Source organism: Cynocephalus volans, chromosome 9, assembly GCF_027409185.1.
Source record: "Cynocephalus volans isolate mCynVol1 chromosome 9, mCynVol1.pri, whole genome shotgun sequence".
NCBI lineage: Eukaryota > Metazoa > Chordata > Mammalia > Dermoptera > Cynocephalidae > Cynocephalus > Cynocephalus volans.
The window spans coordinates 67406386-67429465 of NC_084468.1; the positions used below are offsets into that span (position 1 = coordinate 67406386).

At 33.0% G+C, this 23080-nt stretch overlaps 1 protein-coding gene across 1 annotated transcript in view; it reads left to right on the forward strand.

Annotated features, from left to right (window-relative positions):
- The window catches only part of BMP2K (BMP2 inducible kinase), a 126643-nt gene that overhangs the window by 34810 nt on the left and 68753 nt on the right, over positions 1-23080 (forward strand). The window contains exons 2-6 of the mRNA XM_063108517.1: positions 5423-5541; positions 10054-10159; positions 15313-15455; positions 17918-18039; positions 20262-20343. Coding sequence (XP_062964587.1) covers positions 5423-5541; positions 10054-10159; positions 15313-15455; positions 17918-18039; positions 20262-20343 — 572 coding nt within the window. The remainder of the gene's footprint in view (positions 1-5422; positions 5542-10053; positions 10160-15312; positions 15456-17917; positions 18040-20261; positions 20344-23080) is intronic.

Genomic DNA, 23080 nt, shown 5'->3' on the forward strand with positions numbered 1-23080 from the left:
CCATTGGCAAAAATGGTGTGTGGTGTCCCATATATACGGCTGGTTTAACTAATCCTGCCTAGGGGAGGGTGTTGACCTGACTGTGGGGAATGGGATAGGGAATCTAGAGGTCTGATGGTTTTTATAAAGACCTTAAGTCAGCAATTCTGTTTTTCTCATTGCTATTCCTGCTCTTAAAGGGCCCCTCCAGTTCTTTAGTGTCTCTAGGTTTACACCATTAGAATAGGCTTGTTTCTTGCCCACCCTTGCTCCCTCCCTGCTCCAGTCAGCTGCTTAGTGTGGCTTTTTTCTGTTCTGTTTAGTCTGTTACTATGTCTCCATAAGTTTTCCATCTTCCAAAATTTTGTTGACATCTTTTGTCTCTTCCATTGTCTGACCTTGTGGGTTTATGCCTTAAGAAAATCCTTTGTTATTTTTTTGGTAGAAGGTGTAGAGGTAAATGTTAATGTTGGAACATATCTTAATTGGAAATCTGTTGACTTTGTGTGACTTCTTTTTGTATGCTGCTTTTACTCTGCAGCAATTCTGCCTGCTAAGATTCTTAACATTTTTGCCCTTGCTCTCTTTAATATCTATTTTAAGATGATGAGTAATTTTATCATTAATTTAAAAGAAATTTTCTACATTTATTTAAAAAATAACAATGAAACACACACCCCTTATAATATCCAACAGTACAGTGGTTAAGTTCTCCTCTCCCAGTTATATGAATCTGAGGCAAGCTTTGGTGTGTGTCCTCATGTACTATTTTTTTATGTTAATGAAAACATCTCACATATACTTTTTGATTTGTAAAAGACACCATCCATAGACCAATTGGAAAGAATAATAGACCAGGAGAAAATATGTGTACTTTTTTATATATTGGCAGAGAATTCTATGATGCCCTCCTAACCAATTGAAAGAAAAAGATAACTCTTAGAAAAAGGGGCCAAGGAAAAAAGGGTTCAAGTCACAGAAGAGGAAATATAAGTGGCCAACAGACAGAGATAAAGATGATCAGTTTCACTGGAAATCAGAATGCAGATAGAAATAACAATGTGAGAGACTTTCCTACCAAGTAGATAAAATTTAAAATTCCTTAGCAAACTTTGATGAGAATGTGAGAAAACTGACTCTTACGTTGCTGCTGGAAATTGGTAAAACCTTTCAGTGTGTAAACTACCAGTATTAAATTTGAAGTTTCTTTTCCTTTGACTAGTTTACCTTGGGAATCTGTGCTACAGAAACAAAAGCACTAGTCCTAAGAAAGATTTGTACAAGGATATTTAGTGCAACGTTGTTGGTAATGGCAAGAAACAGACAAAATCAGACCAACCTGAGTGACCATCACTTTGGAAATGATTTACTTATGGTATAAACTTGTACATGGTACTGGATGATATAAACTATTAAAAGAATGAGTCAAGCCATGTGTACTGGCAGGATAGATGCTGATACATTATTGAGATCTGTGTAGTATTCTGTTTTTGTTTAAAAATATGGGGAGGTGGTAAAGAGAGGGTGAACCCTGTATGGGAGTATCTGTTTTATTTTTATTTGTTTTTGTTTTTGGCAGCTGACTGGTATGGGAGTATCTGTTTATAAAAACCAGACATTTATATAAAGATTGTCTGGTAAAACCTGTATAAAATTACCTTAACAACAAACCTTATCAGTTATCATAATTGAGGGATTTCCTGGGTGGCTGGCACTTGAGATTAGATGATTTATCTCAGGCTGATTACAATGTAAAACTAATATCATAATCCAGGTCCTTGGTTTCCTGACCACTGTGCTTTAACCCAATGGGCTACTTAGCCTTGTTTTAAGGATTAGTTTGTTATTCGTGAATTTCTACTCCTTTGGGTACCTCTAGTTGATCAGTTAATAACTATGTCAGAGGAAGTACAGGGAAGATAAGGAAAGATAAATTGTTCTATCACATTTTCATTCCTTCATATTACCTTTCTAAATGAGTTTGCAGAGAGTTTTAAATATATACACCATCAATAAATTAAAAATGAGACAAATTAATGCATGTAAAAATTGTACTTTAATAGGAGAAATAATGATTTATCAGGAGGCAGAAAAGTGAGGCTGTAGCAACACATGCCATAACATGCCATATGTTCATACACAGTTATCACAGGTACCTGGCATCTCTAGAGCAGTGGTTTACAAGGCGGTGTTCAATCAGGTACAAGTTATGTTATCATTATTTTATTACCACTATTTGAAGCAAAATTAGATTGACTTCACAAAGCCACTCCTTCATTTTAGTCTGATAACCTTTTTTGTGTGGAGAGAGAAGAGGTGAGGTTTCAATTAGGTGTCCAGTGGGATGGTTTCTCATGTGAACCTCATGTCCTACCCTGGAAAAAAGCTTGAGGAGGCTCAGAATCATTGCTCTTCAAAGTATATAGTACGAATGGGAAGGAACTCCTGTGTTTCGTTGTACAATTTATACATTTTACAGATTGCAAAAGATACCAATCATTTTCCTTTTTATACTTTCATAAATATACATTTATTTCCCATTTTACTCAGATTGGTATCCATCACTAGTTCTTTTATTTTCATGGAATTTTGAGAACATTTGGAATGCTTTATAATAACCTCATAATCTCATATTTAGAATTATAAATTTAGCATTAATTTAACAACTATGCCTTTATAGTATTGAATTGGACATAGAAATTTATAATAAGTGGAATGTGTGGTTACTGCCAATAATCTTTTGATTTATGTGTGAGATGAGTTGAGAACTGAAGTACAGGATAATACAGGTTGAACATCCCTAATCCAAAAATCCGAAATCTGAAATGTTCCAAAATTGGAAACTTTTTGCGTGCTGGCATAACACTCAAAGGAAATGCTCTTTGAGACATTTTGGGTTTTCAAAAATTAGGGAAACTCAACTGGTATGTATTCTGCAAATATTCCAAAATCTGAAAAAAAATTCATAATTTGTAACATTTCTAGTCCCAAGCATTTTGGGTAAGTGATCCTCAACCTGTATATTCAAAATCTGTATATTCAGAACTCTAGATACAGGTGCCTGAGTGAGTGATGAGCATGAAATTGGGTTGGTCATGAAAGACTTCTATGAAGAAAAATAATTGTTGAAGAATTTGGTTGATATGGGTTGGTGGCAAATAGATCATACTTCTTTCTTGGACTGCTTATACTATGTGCCTTAACTAGTTACCTCCCAGTAAATGTGTTCTTCAAACAAGTATTTTTAGCTAACATTTAATCAGAAAATTTTGAAAAATATATTATTTGGGGAAATATAAACAAATTATTGCATTTTATTCTCAAAGCAGGCACTGTTAATGATCACTGTTTACCATGTTTATATATAAATCATAGCTTAAAGTCGATGAACACATTTCTCTATTCACATGACTTTCAATCAGATCTCTGTCTAAATTAGGATTAGTACAATTGGAAAACTTTCACTTTAAGAATGGGTTGTATGAAGAAAACCTAGTTAATGCTTTTTCCTCTTTTCTCTAACTCATAGGGATAAAATCACATTGTTCTGTGGTGGCTAAGAATAGGTATATAGGATCCATGGTTTCTCCAGGAACTTTTACTCTGGTGCAGTAGCTACATAACTTTGTTGTGCATCAGAACCATCTGGGGCAACTTCCCCCGCCCCCATCTAATAAACAACTTAAAACATATACAAAAATAGAATACTGTAATGAGTTAGGGGGATTTTTAGTGTATCATATATCTACTAGGGTCCCATTTAGAGCTACTGATTCAGACTTGGTGTTAGAACTTGGAAACTATTCAAGGTAAATTCATACACTGGCTTACCAGCAACTTCTGATGCATAGATAGCTGTGTTTGGGTAGCATTGTCATTGGGGAATAACCTAGATCTAGAAAGATAATTGTCTCAAAGCAAATACTATTTAAATGATTTCTCTTGATCTGTACTAATATCACCTCCTTTTCTAGATATAGCCTAATTTTTAACAGTTTTCTTATTTTTCGTAGCCAAATAAAATTTGAGTGAAGTGGTACTTTATTAGGTCTTTTACTTTTTAGTTTGTTAATGTTTGTGTATGAAATTAATGCTAAACAAACTTCTTTTAAAGTAATGCCCTGTGCATCGTTAGAGATTTTACCTAAAGTATTTTTCCCAAACCTCTTCTTATTCATTACTGGTAATTGCCTTGTGAAGTGGTTGATTTGATTTCATTTACATTATATGCATGGAAATCCAGATCTACGAGTTGGGAGTTGTGCAGTTTCCTGTAGCTGCAAATGGAGGTTATGTAGAATCTGGAATGAATATGTACTCATTCTGGAGTTTCTTAGGCGTTCTTTTCCCCTGTTGTTTATCCCTTATTTGCTTTTCCTTGGACTGCTTTGTATTGAACCAGAGTGCAGGTGACTTCTTATTGCTCAGGATTCTGCTGGAGGGCTATCAAATTAATAATAGTGACATACCATTTTTTTTAGAAGTACAATTAAGCTGTCGAATGGTTTATGCCAAGATGAGTGTCAAAAACCTTAGGTGGAAATCTTTGTTTAGGTGTGACAGAAATAATTGTTCTTTAGGATACCTAGCTAGCTGTGTGCTTTAGATAAGATACTTTCTCAGGTGCAGTTAACAATGTTAAAAAAACCCCGTTGCTTAAATAATGAAGACATTTATTATCTCACATGAGTTTTGGAGTGAGGTGATTCCAGGGCTGGCTAGTTCAGTAGGCCAACTGTTGGTGTTCTGGCTTATTTTCTCTTTCTTCCATCGTGGCTACAGATGGCTGCATTAGGTCTAAGCATCATATTCTTATACAACAAAATTCAAAAGCAAGAGGAAAGAGCAGGGCCTTCTCCACCAGTCTCTCTCTTTCATCTAGGTAGAAAGTCTTTCCCAGATGGCAGACTTTACCTTATGTCTCATTAGCCAGAACAGGTTACATACCCAATCCTAAATCACTTACTGATAAAAAGAAATGAGATTCCCATGATTGGCTTAGAAAAATGTTGGTTCATCCCCTGGAACTGGAGGAGGGACCCACCTATCTGATCCTATTGATGTCTCTTATTAAATAACATCTGTATTTTGTCATCACAAGGGAGGGAGTCTGATGGGTAGGCAAACATTAGTATATGCCACACTATAGTAATATAGTTACGTTGTGACATTTTCTATATATTACATAAGAGGTATTTTTGTGCAAAAAATGAAACTGTTGTATTTTAGCCTTTAAAAGAGAGAAGCATGTTCATTTGATAAGCATGTTATCCTCTAAATGCTACTTTTTTGGCTTTTAATCTGTTCATTGCTTACTATACTTATTTTTCTGTTAAGTATAGTCATTGTTTATTTCCTTCTGATATTAAACTCCACAGTGATATTGCATGGTTTTGCCAGTAGTTTCTGATTCTTTTAGATTAATTGGTACTTTTTCCTCCAGGTGGATTCTCCACAGTTTTCCTGGTGCGGACTAATAGTGGAGTCCGATGTGCATTGAAGCGAATGTATGTCAATAACATGCCAGACCTCAACATTTGTAAAAGGGAAATTACCATAATGGTAAGTGAAAGAGTAATTCTGTCTTAGAAATTTGGTGTATTCTCTTTTAGTTTTGTGCTGTAACATTAAACAGCTTTTAGGCAAGCTGCTTACTGGTTTATACACAGTTAGAAAACCTTTGAAGATCATTAAATTGGAAAATTATCTGGGAATTTGTAGTATAGTCATCCCACAGTACCCGAGGGGGATTGATTCCAGGACCCCCCTCCTCCCTGTCCCCTGCCTCACAGATACCAAAATCTGCAGATGTTCAAATCCCTAATATAAAACGGCATAGTATTTGCATATAACCTATGTATATTCTCCCATATTTTCCCTCCCTCCCTTCTCTTCCTTCCCTTCCTTCCATTTATTTGTTTTTTGGTGACCAGCTGGTATGGGGATCTGAACCCTTGATCTTGGTATTATAACACCATGCTCTAACAAACTGAGCTAACAGGCCAGTCTCTTCTATATACTTTAAATCATCTCTGGATTACTAATGCAATATAAATGCTATATATATATATAGTTATACCGTATTTTTTTATTGTCTTGTTTAAAAATTTTTTTTTATTTTTTGCAAATGTTTTTGATTCGTGGTTGGTTGAATCTTCAGATGTGGAAGGCCAACTGTACATTCCTTATAGCCATATTTAGGACTAAATATAGCCAACCCATTCCCCTCTTTTTCTTTCCTCCCTACTGTAGGTTCAACAGGCAAGCTACTCTACTTTTTTTTTTTTTCATTTCTTAAATAAGTTTTAAGTATAGCATATTTTGAGGATACAAAAATTTAGAGAGTTATATCATAAACACCATGTTTACCAACTATCCAGCTTAAGAAATAAAATCTTACTCATCCTGTTGAATGAAGCCTTCTGTGTATTTCCTACCCACCAGTATCCCTGTACTGTTCTCATCCAAAAAGAAACTACTCTCCTGAATTTGGTGTTGTGTCATTCCTGTGCATGTTTTTACATTCATTGTATGGTGTGTGTATTTACAAACAACAATTACATTTGCTTTTTATTTTTAAAATCATGCTGTAAAATTGATTGTTTTTCTTGTGAACTCTGCGTTTTATGGAAAGGTACCCTTCAGCAAAGGAAAATTTCTTTTTAAATATTAGGAAAAGTAAGAAATATTTTAATAGGCCATAAACCTTCAGCAACTCTGAATTAGACTGAGCAGTTAAAAAATAATTACAAAATAAATTTTCCTTCTTTTCCAGGGTTGCATATTCTCATTGCTCTGGATGGTTTCTTATTCTTGTTTTTATTCTCACCCCCACTCCCTTTTTTCTTCCTCCTCTCTCTCTCCCCCTCCTCCATTGTTTATCAAGTGCTTATTTATACAGTCATGCTTCACTTAATGACTGGGATATGTTCTGAGAAACGTGGTGTTAGGCAATTTCATCATGCAAAAGTGTATTTTGAGAGGGAACAGTATGAATTTTCCTATTATCTATACTGCTTTCTAGTTGCATGAGCATAGGCCATTTGCCTTTCCTAATCTGTTAAATAGGGATAGAATAATACCATCCCCAAAAGTTATGAAAATTAAATTGTAGGTACAGATTGTGCATGGCACTCAGTAAGTACTCAATGAGTGTTAGCTGTTAAGTATTATTTTGTTATGGGGATGGATAGGAATCATTTAAAAATACAAGCATTTTAAAGTAGGCATCAACCCTTTCACTTGGGATCAGACCTAATGTGTCAGATGCTTGGCTTTCTATCTTAAAGGTCTGAGTTACCTTTGGGAAGGTAAGCTAGACTGTCCTCCTCAACATATTTTGCAGTGATTTGCTTACACCAGCATCACCACAAACATGTGAGGAATGCGCTGTTAGGATAGCTATGATGTCACTATGCATAGGAATTTTTCTGCTGTGTTATAATCTTATGGGGCCACTGTTCTATATGTGGTCTGCCATTGACTAAAATGTTGTTGAGACATGTCTCTCTCTCTCTCTCTCTCGCTCTCTCTCTCTATATATATGAGAGTACTTCAAAAAATTTGTGAAGTAGAATTAAAAGATAATATGAATCTTGCCATGAGCTCTTTGAAATACCCTCATGTTTTGTCTATATAAATAACACACACATAAATATTTTAAGTTTTTTATTGAGGTGAAATTCATGTAAAGTTAGCCATTTAAAAATGAACAGTTGAGTGGCATTTAGTACATTCACAGTGTTTGCAACCACCACCTCTGTCTAGTTACAAAACTTTTTCATTACCACACAAGGAAACCCCTATCCATTGAGCAGTTGCTCGCCATTCCTCACTTTCTCCAGCTCCTGGTAACTACCCATCTGTGTTATGTCTCTATGGATTTATCTATTCTGGATATTCCTAGAAATGGAGTTGTTCAATATGTGACCTTTTGTGTCCTTTCACTTAGCTTAATGTTTTTGAGGTTCACCCATATTGTAGCATGTTTTAGCACCTCATTTCTTTTTATGGGTGAATAATATTGTATGTATATTGTATGTATACAGTCTGTGTATATATCACAGTTTGTCCATTCTCCTGTTTATGGGACTTTTTAAAAACTACCTGATGGACATTTGGGCTGTTCCTACCTTTTGGCTATTGTGAATAGTGCTGCTGCTAATATGTGTGTACATGTATTTGTTTGAGTACCTGGCTTCAGTTTTTTCGGGTTTATTAGTCTGTTTCTGTTGCTTATAACAAAATACCTGGAACTGGGTGATTTATAAAGAAAAACAAAATTTATTGCTTAAAGTTTCTGAGGCTCGGAAGTCCAAAGTCCACTGATGGTAGTGACAGTGACCTGGGGTCTCACAATGCAAGATGATGGAAGCAGAGAGAGAGAGACAGACTCTCCTGTCTCTTCTTCTAAAACCCTCAGAACCATGCCCCTGACCACCATTTTTAATTCATTCACTATGGGGTGGTCCTACAATCCAGTCACCTCCCCAAGGCTCCACCTTTCAATTACCGTAATAGGATTTCCCACCCTCTTAATAGTCACAGTGGGGGCCAAGTTTCTAATACATAAAACTTGAGGGACACAATTCAAGCTTCAGTGCATTTTGGGGGGACATAATTCAATCCATTGCACTGGGTATGTACCTTAGGAGTGGATTTGCTGGGTCATATGGTAGTTCTGTGTTTAACTTTTTGAGGAACCACCGAACTGTTTTCCACAGCAGCTGAACCATTTTACATTCCCACCAGCAATGTATTTTTCCATGACTTGCCAATACTAATTAATGTCAGTCCTACTTATCCAACTACTAAGAGTGGGATTTCTTATTTTGTTTCAATATCTTTACCAACACACAAATTATAGTCTCTATTGTTCAAAGATAAGTGCATTACTACAATCCGACTTTTCTGAATTTTGCTTTTATTGTCCCTATTCCTTAGCTAGATTAGAGATGATCAGATCAGGCTTTGAGAGTTACTTTTTTTTTTTTTTTTTTAGATAAGGTTATTAGCTAAAAGTTTGAAAAGATTTACCCCAAGATAATGGTGAAACTTAGACTAAATTCTCTAACTTGAGCCCAGATATTGTATTATTGTGATGTAATTCTATTTCAATAGAATTTGTGTAATTTGAGATGTATAAAATATGAGCAGCAGCAGCACTCAAATTCTGTGTATATGAACAAGATATTATAGGGTGATTAACTCTTTAGAGTGGTGGTCTTTCAGCTTTTTTGATGACCCACCCCATTATGTATATTTATTTATAAATTATTTACATGTTCAGCCGCCATTAGCCCTTATTTCAAATTACGTTGCATAGTTAAAACTAGGTTTATTATTAGTGATAGTGAATATAAATTTATTTTGAATAGCATGCTTAATAATTGTTTCAAAATTCTGGGTAGACTTGATTAGATTGTTATTTGTAACCTTATTATATGCTTATGACTCTTGTACCAGGAGCAAAAGTTTCAGATTTGCCGTTTTAAAAATTATTTCCTTGTACTCATATTATTAGTGTTATCTTTGATCTGTGGTTTCTTATCAGAAATCTTTTTAGACACTTGTTCATTTCTTAAGTTGTCTAGTTAAAAGTACCTGTATCCATAAGTCCGTGTAATAACTACACATAAATTGCAGTATGTTGCAGGCAAAACAAATGAGAGTATAATTGTTAGTTCATAAATATTAGAGCTTAAGTCCTTTAATTTTTTAGAAAAAAAAAATAAGTAAAAATTCTGATATTTTATTCTTGAGTTCCAAAGGACTCTCTTGTACACTTGCTTTTGGAGACTATTACTTTTTAGTGAACCATGTTTCTAGTTGAATTTAAAAACAAATATTAATTGATGTTTGTCTGTTAGAAAATGACAGTCATGTGCAGGTAAGTTTTCCATTGAAACCATGAAGCCTTTGGTTGGTTGAAATATGTCAGATTTCATACTAATATCTAATTTTTACTTTTTGAAATTCTTTAAATACATTAATTTAGGCTTCAAACCATTGCTAACAATACAGCTTTAAAATTTGTATTTTCCAATTTTTAAAATTTTGTTTCTCTTTTTACAGAAAGAGCTATCTGGTCACAAAAATATCGTGGGTTATTTGGACTGTGCTGTTAATTCCATTAGTGATAATGTATGGGAAGTGCTCATCTTAATGGAATATTGTCGATGTAAGTAACTGTCTTTCTGCATTTGTATTACACTAATAACTTCTCTCTAACATGGGTTACTAGGTGTCTTGGTTTCTTCCAGGGCAGCTGTTACCTTGTTTTAGACACTTATTATTGCAATCTCAGATTTAATTATCTAATTAGGAATGCTGTTAAAAAATTATTTAAAATCTAGTCAATAGTTGCTGCAGTTATGATGTAAGCATATAAATGGAGAATTAGAAAAGTGCTCCTGGGTTTTAAACAGGAAACCTAAGCAGGTAAAGAGTTACACTTCTTGCTCTCTCTACAATTCTTTTATAATCGAACCAAGAAGAACATAATATGTCAATATTACAATTGTAAGATTTTTCCAGCACTCTACCGTGTCATCATAAACATATTAAGTTTAACAAATTTAGAGGATTCATTTTGATCTATAATCTTTATAAACCTGTATTATGTGGTCTTTTGGGATTCTTTTGTAAATATGAGAATATAGAAAACCACATTTTATTTGGACCTAATGTGATATTTTTGAAGAAATACTTCAAAAAGTTCATGGAAAGATTCCTATCATCTTTCAGTTCTGTTTTTCTGTGAAGTACCCTCATGTAGCATGCCTTAATAATAATAATTATAAAAAAATCCCTGACATTAAAGTTTTTAATGTGTGGGAAAGGGGCAATTAATCCATTTCCTACAAACTTTTTAAAATCAGGCTGTATCTGGCAAATTGGATTCTAGGGAGGTCTGGTTTATATTTAGATTCTCTAAGACAGTTAGGATTGTTAATTATCATATCAGGAACTCTTGTGGTTTCCTGAAGGTTGGAGGAGGAGAATGATGATGATGGTGCTAGCGATGATGGAGAAAATACGACTTCATTTACTCCAGTTTTGTAAGGAGGGAAGAAAGAGAAAAATAAAGTGAATCAGTGTTATAATATCTATTGTGATGTATTTGTAACTTCTTTTTATATATAATATTAAAAAATAGATGTTTCTGTTTCCTCTTTATATCTTATCTACTGCAAAGCACTGATTTCTTTTAGAAGGTACTGATTTTTTTCTGTGCCATTTTTATGAATTCTAGTGTTTATGATGCTAATTCTTAGCTGGATTAGAATATAATAATAGCCCTTGGCTACTTGTAACTTTTTTAAGATAATTGAATCAACTATAATCATAATCCCGCATGAGATTAATTGTTACCCAGACGACATTTTAAAAAAGAAGTCAAATGAGCTTCAGTTTTTAGAGGCATATTTTATTTCTTTTACTTTTATTAATTGACGTGTAATAATTATACATATTTATGGGGTATAGAGTAATATTTCAATACTAGTGTACCCTGTGGTGATCAGATCAACTAATTAGCATAGCCATCACTACAAACATTTATCATTTCTTTGTGATGACATTTGTACTCTTCTCTTTTAGCCATTTGAAAATATACAATAAATTATTGTTAGTCATATACACCTAGCACTACTATCAAATAGTAGAACTTATTCTGCCTGTCCATATGTAGGCAAAGTTTATTTTAAAGTAGAAGAATGACCTGAGCTGTATTTAGAGGAAGACCTTATTTTGTTTTTAAAAATGTTTAGAAATACTTGTTTGGCATTTGAATTGCCAAGCTTTGTTTTATATGAAATTTTAAATTTTTAACAAAGTAATTTATGTATATAGTTTAAAAAGTTAAATACTAAGGTGTGGCTAAATCAGTACCTTCTTGCGCTATCCTTTCCTCAGAGATAGTCACTTTAAAATACTTGAGCTATATCTGCTGATATATACATTTATATATTTTCTTTTTTTGTTGGGGGGTGCAGCTGGCTGGTAAGGGGATCTGAATCGTTGGCGTTGGTGTTACTAGCACCACACTCTCCCAAGTGACCTAACTGGCTAGCCCCTTCTCATATTTACTTCCTTATTTCTATGCTGCATCATATAAAAGAGAGTCAGTAATTTTAGTGAGATCCTGAGAGTATGAAAGAGAGGGAACTTAGAAAATCAAGGAAAATATGTGAGTATGGGCATGAGGAGGCTGTTGAAAGAAAGTTTGCTAGTACTATTCTTGATTTTCTGTTTTAGATAATTGTCTTAAAGCAAAGAGTAAGTATTTTACTCCCAGTGTAGTGTATTCTCAGTTTTTGGACTAAGTCAGTGTTTACATTATTTTGTTTGCCATTTAATGGTGACTGTAATTGCATTTTCTTTCTTCTTTTTGTTTTTCCTGGAGTTAATAATTACCTCATTTTTCATTTGCCTAATTTTCTTCATGTATATTAGTATTTTCATCCTGCTTTTCCCAATAGAAGTGCAGATCTTTATGCAATATGTTTTAAACATTTTAATATTTGTGCCATTTTTATTTTTTTTCCCCCTTGGAAACATTCCTTGGGGAGGCTTCAGTCCTCCTGCTTAATTTTGAACAGCATTTAGTTGTCATTCTGAGAGTTCTCTTTGCCTCCCTTCTATCTTAGATTCCCCGCTATTTATGCCTCCCCTTTGTTTTTAGTCCTTCATTTGGAAGAGTACGTTTTTCAGTAGCTTTCTGATGCAGATTTATGGGAAGAAACATCTTTGAAACCTTGCATATATAAAAATATCTTTATTCTACACCTGCATTTGATTGTTAATTTGGCTGGCTAAAAGATTTTAGCTTAGAAATAATTTTGATCTGATATTTTGAAGGCATTATTCCATTTTTGCCTAGGGTTGTTATTGAGAAATCTAATGTTACTATGATTCCTTAATTTTTTTTTATGTGATGTCTTTTCTTCATAGACATTTCTGGTTAGGATCTTTGATTTATTTTCAGTATATTGAAATTTCAAGGTATGTGTGCCTTAGTATGGGTCTTTTCTGGTATCTTTTTGTGTGGGGCACCCACCTTTTTTCTCTTCTGTTTCTTCTGGTCTGTCTTTCTGGACTTCTCATTTTTAGAATGTTTGTCTTCCTAGATTGATCAATTATCTGATTTTCTTTTCTTTCTCATTTTCCTTATCTTTTTATTGTACTTTTGTTGGGAGCATTTCTTTTCTTTTTTGTGACCGGTAAGGGGATCGCAACCCTTGGCTTGGTATCGCCCGCACCGCGCTCAGCCAGTGAGTGCACCGGCCATCCCTATATAGGATCCGAACCCGCGGTGGGAGCGCCGCTGCGTTGCCAGTGCCACACTCTCCCGAGTGAGCCACGGGGTCTGCCCAGCATTTCTTAACTATATTTTTTAGCTCTGCTATGGAATTTTGTGTCTTTGCTATCTTATTTTTAATTTCTAAGAACTCTTATTCGGTATCTCAGTGTTAAAATACACCTTGTTTTGTTTTAGGTGCAAATCTTTTGTTGTTTGTGAATATTAATTTCACATTTTAAAAAATATTTTTCTTTTCTTTGTATTTTTATTTTTCTGATTTTTTTCCTATTGTGATTATGCTTTCTCTTTTATGTTAAAAGTTTTCTTCAAGTGTTTCACCAGCTAAGTTTACTACACGTATTACAGATCAGAATGTACCCTCTGAGGGGGCAATTACTTCTTAAGAAATTCAGAGGGCCTGAACAGTGTATGTTCAGTTCCTTTTCTCAGATGAATCAATGAGATAAATTCCTTTTTCTCCTGTGGGAGGGGCAGAGAATGGGAGAGTAAATACTTTCCTCTTACTTCTTTTGTAAAAGCTAATTGTATTATATAAAATTGTTTAAGAATTAAGACACTTTTGTAAGTGAACCAATGTAATATATATAGTTCAGGTACATTGATTTTGATTATTTAGAGATAAAGCTATATTGAAAATAGAAGAATGTGTTATAGCTGACATTTTCCTATGTGGTTTCAGGTATTCAGTGTTTACAGTCAGTTTTTGTCAAGTGTGAAGTATAATCATTTTTTGTCTCTGTGAATTCATGGTTTGGTATCACTTAATTTGCTAATATTCTGATATATAAATTAAAGAGAGATTATGTACTTTAGGTGTCAAACTTCTAGAAATCAGTGTTAGTATTTTGAGTATATTTCTATTATTTTTCGAGTAATTTGTGAATAAATTATGAAAATTTGTGAATTTTTAATATCTATTTTTAAGAGGTGTTCTACGTAAGTTTCCCTGGATTATATATGTTAGCTTTTGCTTACTAACAAAACATCTCAAAACTCCATAGCACAAAACAGCAGTCATTTATTGTGGCTTATGTATCTGTGGGACAAGCTCCTTTCAACTGAGCGTGGTGGGGAGGCACTGCTTTTGGCCAGGCTTGTTCCCTCGCTAGGGGATTAGCTGGGATTACTCTGAGTAGCTCTACTTCACATGGCCCTCATCCTCTTCCTGGAACAAGCAAGTTATCCTGGGGATGATTTTCTCATGGAGATGGTGGAAACATAGGAGGGCAAATAAAACCATATGAGGCCTCTTAAGGCCTAGGCACACTGCCACTTCTGCCTTTTTCTGTTGGGCAAAGCAAATCACATGACTGACACCAAATAAAAGAGTAGGAATTTTTTTTTTTTTTATCCCATTTATTGGGAGGAACTGCAAAATTACATGAAAAAGGACATGGAAAAAGGGAGAGTTGAAGATCTGGGGCCAGTGATGCAATCAATTACACTTAGGCCTGATTTGACACATTCTCCTCCCGATTTCCTTTACCAATTTAAATTTAGGTTTCTTATTTTAAGTTCTCTCATGTTCTTATAGTTTTTATAAATAATTATGACTATTTATTTGTGTGCTCATCTCTACCTTTAGGCTGTAATTCTATTATAATAGAAACTTTATTTTTATTTACTGGTATTTACCCAATAAATATCACATTTTTATTTACTGGTATTTACCCAATAAATACACAGTGTTGAATAACTATTTCTTCAAAATCAAGTATGCTATCAATTTTAAGGTACACACTGATTTCAGAGATGTTAAAATATTAAAAAATGGCCAATAGCATGAATAGGACATTATGTGTCTTAAGGTGTTCTGATCTCAGAGATGTAAAATTTGAAAAAATGTTTCACTGAATCAATACAATATGATATAATAAGCATCTTTACGTGGCAATTATGAAAAAACCAGTTTTCCATTATTTAATACCATAAAAGCATTTCTTAATTTCTACGTTTGTGATGGACTTTGTTTATTAAAAATATGTCCTCTCAAAATTATTTTTGGTTAGCTGGACAGGTAGTGAATCAGATGAATAAGAAGCTGCAGACAGGTTTTACGGAATCAGAAGTGTTGCAAATATTCTGTGATACCTGTGAAGCTGTTGCAAGGTTGCATCAGTGTAAGACTCCGATAATTCACCGGGATCTGAAGGTAAGTTTCAGACTTTGGAGTTAAAATGTTCTTGGACTGTCTTCATCTAAACTGATTTTTATTACTAGCCATGAGATTGGTCTCTCTGTTGCCTCCTATATTTCCTGAGGTTATGTGAAGACCTACTGTAGATTTGAAGTTGTGCTTTACTTGGCCCTGAGGATTTCTAGCATGACTGTAGAGGTGGATTTTGTGCCCCCTACTCTGTATCACTATTTTACATAGTAGGCTTCTTTAAAAGGTTTCATTTGAACAAAAATGTGAATGTCACTGACATGGAGATCGAATGTCCCTGCACACTCTTCTCTCCCAGTTCAGCATTCCTCCTATTTCCTGTAATCTATATTAAGCATCAGGGTGTGTTCAAGAGCTACTTGAACCTGGATGAGACCATAAATAGGTCTTTTTTCTCGTTTATTTATAATTTGCTATAGTTTTTTATAATTTACTATAATTTGGTAGTGATTGTCTTTAAGATCACTTTGTCTTACCTTCTTGTGGGCTCTTGACCTCTTGTATTTGGTACTTACTTGTTAAACTGGAAAAAATTCCCAAAGGGGATTGAACATTCCTAGTGTCATATTGCTAAAGATACCATTCAGAACCGTAGATGTCTTCTTTGATGCCCACAAATACTAAGATTACAAAAATCATTCTTTCTAAAATGCTTTGTGCCTAGATATCCCCATGTCTGTCCTTTTCCCTGCTTCAAGTCTGCTAAGATTCACCTTTTCAATGAGTCATATCCTGAGCCACCTTATTTACAATTACAACTTAACATTCTTACTCTCTACCTATTCTACCTTTTATTAGCACTTATCACGTTCTAAGATATTTGCTTATGTATTAAGCTTATATTTATTTTCTGTCCTCTCTCACTAGAATGTAAGTTTCATGAGGGCAGGGACTTGTTTTTTTCTTTTTTGGTGATGTATCCAAGCATTTAGAACAGTGAGTGCCTGGGACATAGCAGAGTCTCAGTAGACATTTAATGAATGAATGAATCCCAATTCTGACTGATTATACAAGATTTTATAAAAGATGATTATAAAAAGTTCTTAAGATAAAAAAGAATAGAAGATGCCACTTAGAATTTGGGTTGATAATCATGAAAGCATCATCCAGGGAAACCTATAGTGATAAGAGGGAAGTCAAGGCAGAATTGAAATGCATGACAGCAGGCCTCTGTCCCTTAATTTGGATAACCAGTATAGTTTATCTCAGTTCTTTTGAATATGCAACTTCTACATTTCCCTAATAGTTTGGTATGACCTTTTTGTGCTATTATAGTTCATTAACTTTTTGCATACAAAGTTGATATTTTCAGCTGAGTCTTTGTGATTTAAAATTGTGAAAATGCATAATTTTATATAGCCCATCTCTTATATGTTCTTTTTACGTGTGTATTTATGCAAACATTTGTTTTAAGTAGATTTCTTGTATGAATCTTTATTTTGTACAAATCTTTTTTTTAAAAAAATTATTCTCTTCCTTGGGGGGCGGGGGGTATGTGAGTTGGCCAGTACAGGGATGGAACCCTGGACCTTGGTGTTACAAGCACCATGTTCTAACCAACTGTGCTAACCAGCCAGCCTCAAATCTTTTTAAAAGTAGGCTAAAATGAAATATAGAAGAAAAATTCTAAAGAAATTATAATAGTATTTTGACAGAAAGAAATGAGTTACTCATCTAAGACTATCATAAAAATAGAGGGTGAAAAAACATGTAGTAATAATCATTTATTGAGTGCTTATGGCATTCCAGACACTGTTGTAAGCACTTTGCATATTTTAACTCATTTAATTTTTACGATTACATGTAGTAGATATTATCTTTCCCATTTTATAGCTACGGAAACTAAAGCACAGGAATGGTTAAGCAAATTGTCAAATGGTACACATGCCAGTAAGTAGCAGTTTGGGCTTTGACATTCTACTATTCAAGAAACGTGTATGTAACTTGTTAATCTTAGTTACTACAACTCTGATCTCCTAGTTACTACAACTCTGATCTCCAAGTTAAGGCATAAAGTAAAATTTGTGTTTTTCAGAGTAGTAGTTTAAATGAAAATAGTACTAGGAATTAATGAGAGGTAGAATTTAAATGATTTTCATTATTGTCTCTAGATAAGCTGAAGTATCTGACTGCTACTAGTTCTCTTTTATAAAAGCAGTTTTAGAGAGGATTTAGGGTTTGTTGGCTGCTGCATAAATCATTCTTGGGAGGGTGAAGCACTTCTCTGTTCTTAGTAAGAGAAGAAGTAGATATAGTAAAGTATATTTTTGCTCTGGTTCATTTGTCCTTCATAATTTGAGGTATCTTATGTCTATATATATATATTTTAAATGTATACATATATATAAATACATATGGCACAGACCCTTCAATGTTCATTGTGTAAAAGCATGGTTGTAAAAAGGTAATTTTCACTTTGAAAATACTAATGATTTTCTTTTCTTAAGGTAGAAAATATTTTGTTGAATGATGGTGGAAACTATGTACTTTGTGACTTTGGCAGTGCCACTAATAAATTTCTTAATCCTCAAAAAGATGGAGTTAATACAGTAGAAGAAGAAATTAAAAAGTAAGTGTTTGTCTTTATTGCACTTTGTGTCATTAGAGTTTTGGATAACTTGAGTCTGTGACCAGCTCTGCTAACACAAATTTTAGATATTTGATTTATAGGTTTCTTCAAAATATTTCTATGCCATAGACATTTATTAATTCATGTCTGATCTAGCTTAATAGGAAATGTATTTTACCATGGATGCAAGTTTTTCATCTACATTGTAAATAGATTTATAAAGAAATTTGTTAAATAACCCATGATAATTAGTGGAATCATTTAAGTGAGTTTTAAGTGAGTATTGCGTTCAGTTAAACATCTTTGTTTTTACTGATACTGAAGATTTGTGTTTGTTAAGAAAAAAATTAAATTATCTGGAAACATTTGAGCTTTTACATATATAATATTAAGATTGACTTTTTCACATATTTAATTTTTTTTAAGTATTTAATTTTTATGTTGGTTCTTTTTTTACGTATTTAATATTAAGAAGACTGTATGAATTTAAAACTATGTGGGATACGAAAATGTAAAGACTGTATCAAGTCACTGTTACTTTGTGATGGTGGTGTACTGGAAAGCTCTCTGTTGGAAATATGTCATACCTGCTGTATGTTTTCTTAATCCTGTACTTTCCATGGTTGCTAGAGAACTTGTGAGAACATTTTCCTGACTATTCTGTTTTCTAGTTTTGGAACTGTAAATCTTTGATTATCTTAATAAAATGATACAGAATATAGAAAGATGTGTCAGATGAGGAATTTCTAAGCAGTTGTTTTTTCTAAGTTACCTTTCATCATTTTCTCATAATTCTTAATTGTTTAAGACTATCTAAGAGCTATCATTTGAACAGCGGTATTTTGAAATAACTCAAATAGAGCAGATATTACTCTGGCCCATTTGTATAATACATATTTCTACTCAGGAAATTTAGCCTATGATAATTATGTTAGATTCCATAAAACTGAACACTTCAGTAAACATATCAGTGTCCTGAAGAACACAATAATAATATTGAATTGGCTTGTTGGGGATATATGTATATACGTATTATTTTTTAAAAAATTACTGGATCATGATTTTTAGTTGCTGCTACAGAATTCTGCTCAAGCAGCTCTGACCTGCTAGGTGTTTTATTTCTTGCTGTTTCATTATGAGGTATAGTTAAGGTTCAGTTGAAATTTGCATTGGTGGTAACAAAAGCTCATGAAGGGTTCTTGTGCTTTGTGGCTCAGTTGAGGAGGTAATGGGCTAACCATTCATTAAGTTAACATCTATTTATTCAGGGCCTACACTTTTCTTAGTGCTAGAGTATAATAGTGAACCAAAGTCCAGCCCTCATGTAGTTTATATTCTGGTTTTTTAAATCATTCCTCTGCAGTAGTATCATAAAAACTGTCTCACCAATCAGGGTAATTTGGAAAAACTGGGATGGTAGAATATTGAGTTTTAAAATACTTCTTATAAAATAAAATGTATAAATAATCAAAATGAATCTTAAATTATGCCATGATATAGGAAGCCCATCCATATTCTGATAATTACTGCCATGGGATTTGAGCAGTACTGAATTAAAATGTTCTGTACATAATAGATTTGGGTTTTTTGTATTGGTAAATATTTATTCACAGTATCTTTTAATTCCAAATAGCTCATGATGGCAATCCGTATTAGAAGTGTACTTAATGAGTATAGTTAGAATTACAACAACTAGATTACTTTTAAAACAATTATAAAAACAAACTCAAAGGAGATTTACCACAGTGTTCAAAGATATATATTGGAGTCCATAAAAACAAACTCCTTAGTAAACATATAAATTTTTGAGAGGGTTGAAGTTTTACTTTTTTAAATTAATAGCCTAAAATATTTTGATAAAGAGACTATTATAGTCCCATTGTATTATTTCACATAAGAAATTCAAGGAATACTGCTTCTAATACATTGCTATTACTTAAGATTTTTTATAATAAATAAAGAAAATTAAGCTTTTATATCATTAGAGATGCTGTTGTAGTTGGTGACTAAAAATGTGTATTGGTGCTTTGTATTGTTTAATTCTTGATGGGTTTTTAATGAGCTTTTAAAAATAATATTCTTTCTATATAAAGTTATTAAACCTAAAAGCTTTTTTGGTAGTTTTTTATTTAGAAAAAATGTATTGTCTGTTTGTTCTTTTCTTTTCTTTCTTTCTTTTTTTTTTAATATATCGCCACTCCATTCCACTCATTTACTGCCAGGTATACGACTTTGTCATACAGAGCCCCTGAAATGATCAACCTTTATGGAGGGAAACCCATCACCACCAAGGCTGATATCTGGGTAAGGCCAAGAAAGGCTGAAATTTGCTTTAACCAAATAAAAAATATCTGAGTTCAGTTAACTATTCCCCCTTCCCCTGCAAAAGGCATGTTTTTAGTAAGCAGAAGAGCTTCGTGTTTGGGAGACTAAAAATACTAGAACATTTTGTCTTCTCAATCTTGAGATGGAAAGCTTATATGTCAAAAATCAAGTGAAGAACTTCTGTATAACTTTTTACCACAGTGGTTTTTAGTATTTATATTATATATGAGTATTAACTTTTTTTTTTTTGGAATTTTGGAATTTTGGTTGATCACAAGACGGAAAGGCTATAGACATAACTCTTAAGTAATTACATGATAATTTTCTGGAGTATTTTTGGATCTTTTTAATGAAAACTGACACGAATAAACTTTTTTAAAAATTATAAACATACCATTGACTGACTTTTGTATGTTGAAGTTCTTTATCATTCAGCATATATATCTGGATTGAATTACTGAGATAGGTCATTTTTCTTTATGGTTGAACTTTATGTTAGAATGTCAACATCTCTTTAGAATTTATTTCATAACTAAAATGTGTTTTTAGATGTATTTAATAAATTAGCAGGAGACTCTATCTTAAATGTGAATTCATTTAAATTCAACAATTATTTATTAGTCATATCAACCACTAGTGACCATAGTAGTATGGAAGAATGAAGTTCTTTGGAAATAGTTCTAGTGTTTACAAAAAAGTCAAATTTATTTTGTTTTTAAAACATGATGTCTGAAAGTAGTCAAGCACATAATGTGTGAAACCAAATGAGTATCTCCTTGGTTTTCCTCTCCTGGCTATTTTCCTATTGGGGTTGGGGTGCCGAACACAATCTTGAGACTAACATTCTTGCAAGGTAATAAAAAAAGAATATCTTTGATATCTTTTCATCTGTCTACATAATATTTACATTTTCACCAGCGATTGTTGTGGTAGTTGAATTTTTTACCATGTACATGATTGAATCAAATTCCAAGTAAGTTTAATTTAGTTAATTTGATATTGTTTATAGATCACCAATTTGTATAACTCAAATTTGGTTTGGTTTCCTCAGCTTTAACATTTGACTCATTAAATGGCTTATAGTAAAGGTGACGGTTATGTATAATGTAGAAAGTAAATTGAATTGGATCTTGATTCATAAAATGAAGGTGTTAGAAGAGATGATTGTAGTGGTCTTTTCTGGCCTATTTTTGTGACTGCTGTTGAATTCCATATTATCTTAAAAGAATATTTCAGCAGCAGATAAACAACAGGCATTATAGCTCCACTACTGTTTTGAGATCAAGGGTTGATTAAAAAAAATTTTTTTCTCTAAGTACACAACTGTTATCCAATATTTTAACAAAAAAGAGGGGATCCTTTTGTTTTTATTTATGTTTTCATCAGACTTAGTACGCATGCAAGGCAGCTTTCTAAGTTGTCAGTGATACTTTTAAAATTTATACTATTTATAGATTAGTATATGGGGTAGTGTTTGTATGGTGTTTAACTGAGTATAGCTGTGGGGTTACAAATAGATACTCAAATATTAAAAAAAGAAGAAAGAGGTAGAATTTTAATTTCCATGATGCCATTTTTGTGCTTGTTTTAGTTAGCTCAAATGACACAGAAGTATGCTACAACATTTTAGGTGTGAATCCAAGAATATCTGGAAAAATTATTCAATTGAAATTGGTCAACAATCATATTTTTAATCCTGCTTCAGTATAGTACTTATTCAGAGAGTTATGACATTGAGGTTGAAGTATTTATTTTGCTCTTCATATTTTGGAAAAAAAATTTTTTTTTTGGCCTGGAAGTTTCCATTGTGGGTTATTTTTATCCTGAAATCTAGGATGCTGATTTTATTAAAAACATTAGAAAGTTCAGTAAGAGATGCTTCATGTTACCTTTTTTATGAAGAAAACTGAAGATAGTGATACTCATCCTTTAAAATCTGGTCACTTGTTCCCTCCTTTTTCTTGAACAATTTTCATTGTTTGAAGTGGATGGAGAGGGAAGTGCCTTTGGTGTGAAAAAATTGGGACACCTCATTGTGTTCACATTATGTGAAGCAGAGTATTTAAGATTTATGTTTTTTAAATATACTGGCATTGCTAAAATTTTTATTTGGAAACCCTCACAATATTTACTCTGCACAAGACAAATTACTAAAGGTTTGATTGGCAAGATAAGACCGGCTGAAATGAAGATCCTCTTTTGTCTACACTGACATTTGGACAGTGGAAAGAAAGGTGTAATTTAATGCAGATAATGCACCATTAATAGTATTTTTTTTTTTTAGTGCCATTAAGGGAGCCTTATGTTCAATTTGCTGAATATGTGCTGAAAATATCTTCCTTATAGAAAAAAGCATCATAAATCCTTTTTAAGGATATTGAACTGGTTATTTCTATTCAGAATCTTTACAATTTTGTTAGTCATGTAATAACCCTGTAATGTTTTTGAATTAATATATTGAAAATTGTAGAGCTCTTAAGCTTTTTTCTTTGGAAGACTACTATAATACTGAAAACAATGTGTTGTAAATTAATGTTATTGAACTCAAAGGTGTTTCTATATATTATTATGATCTACATAGCAGTAATAAAAGTTAGCGTACTTATTAGTTAGCTGTGTTTGCTAAGTTGATGTGTGGATAAAATCCAAAAAAAGTCGATTTGCTAATTTTCAGATAGTGAGGCCAAATTCCAGTATTGCTGATATAATTGTGTAC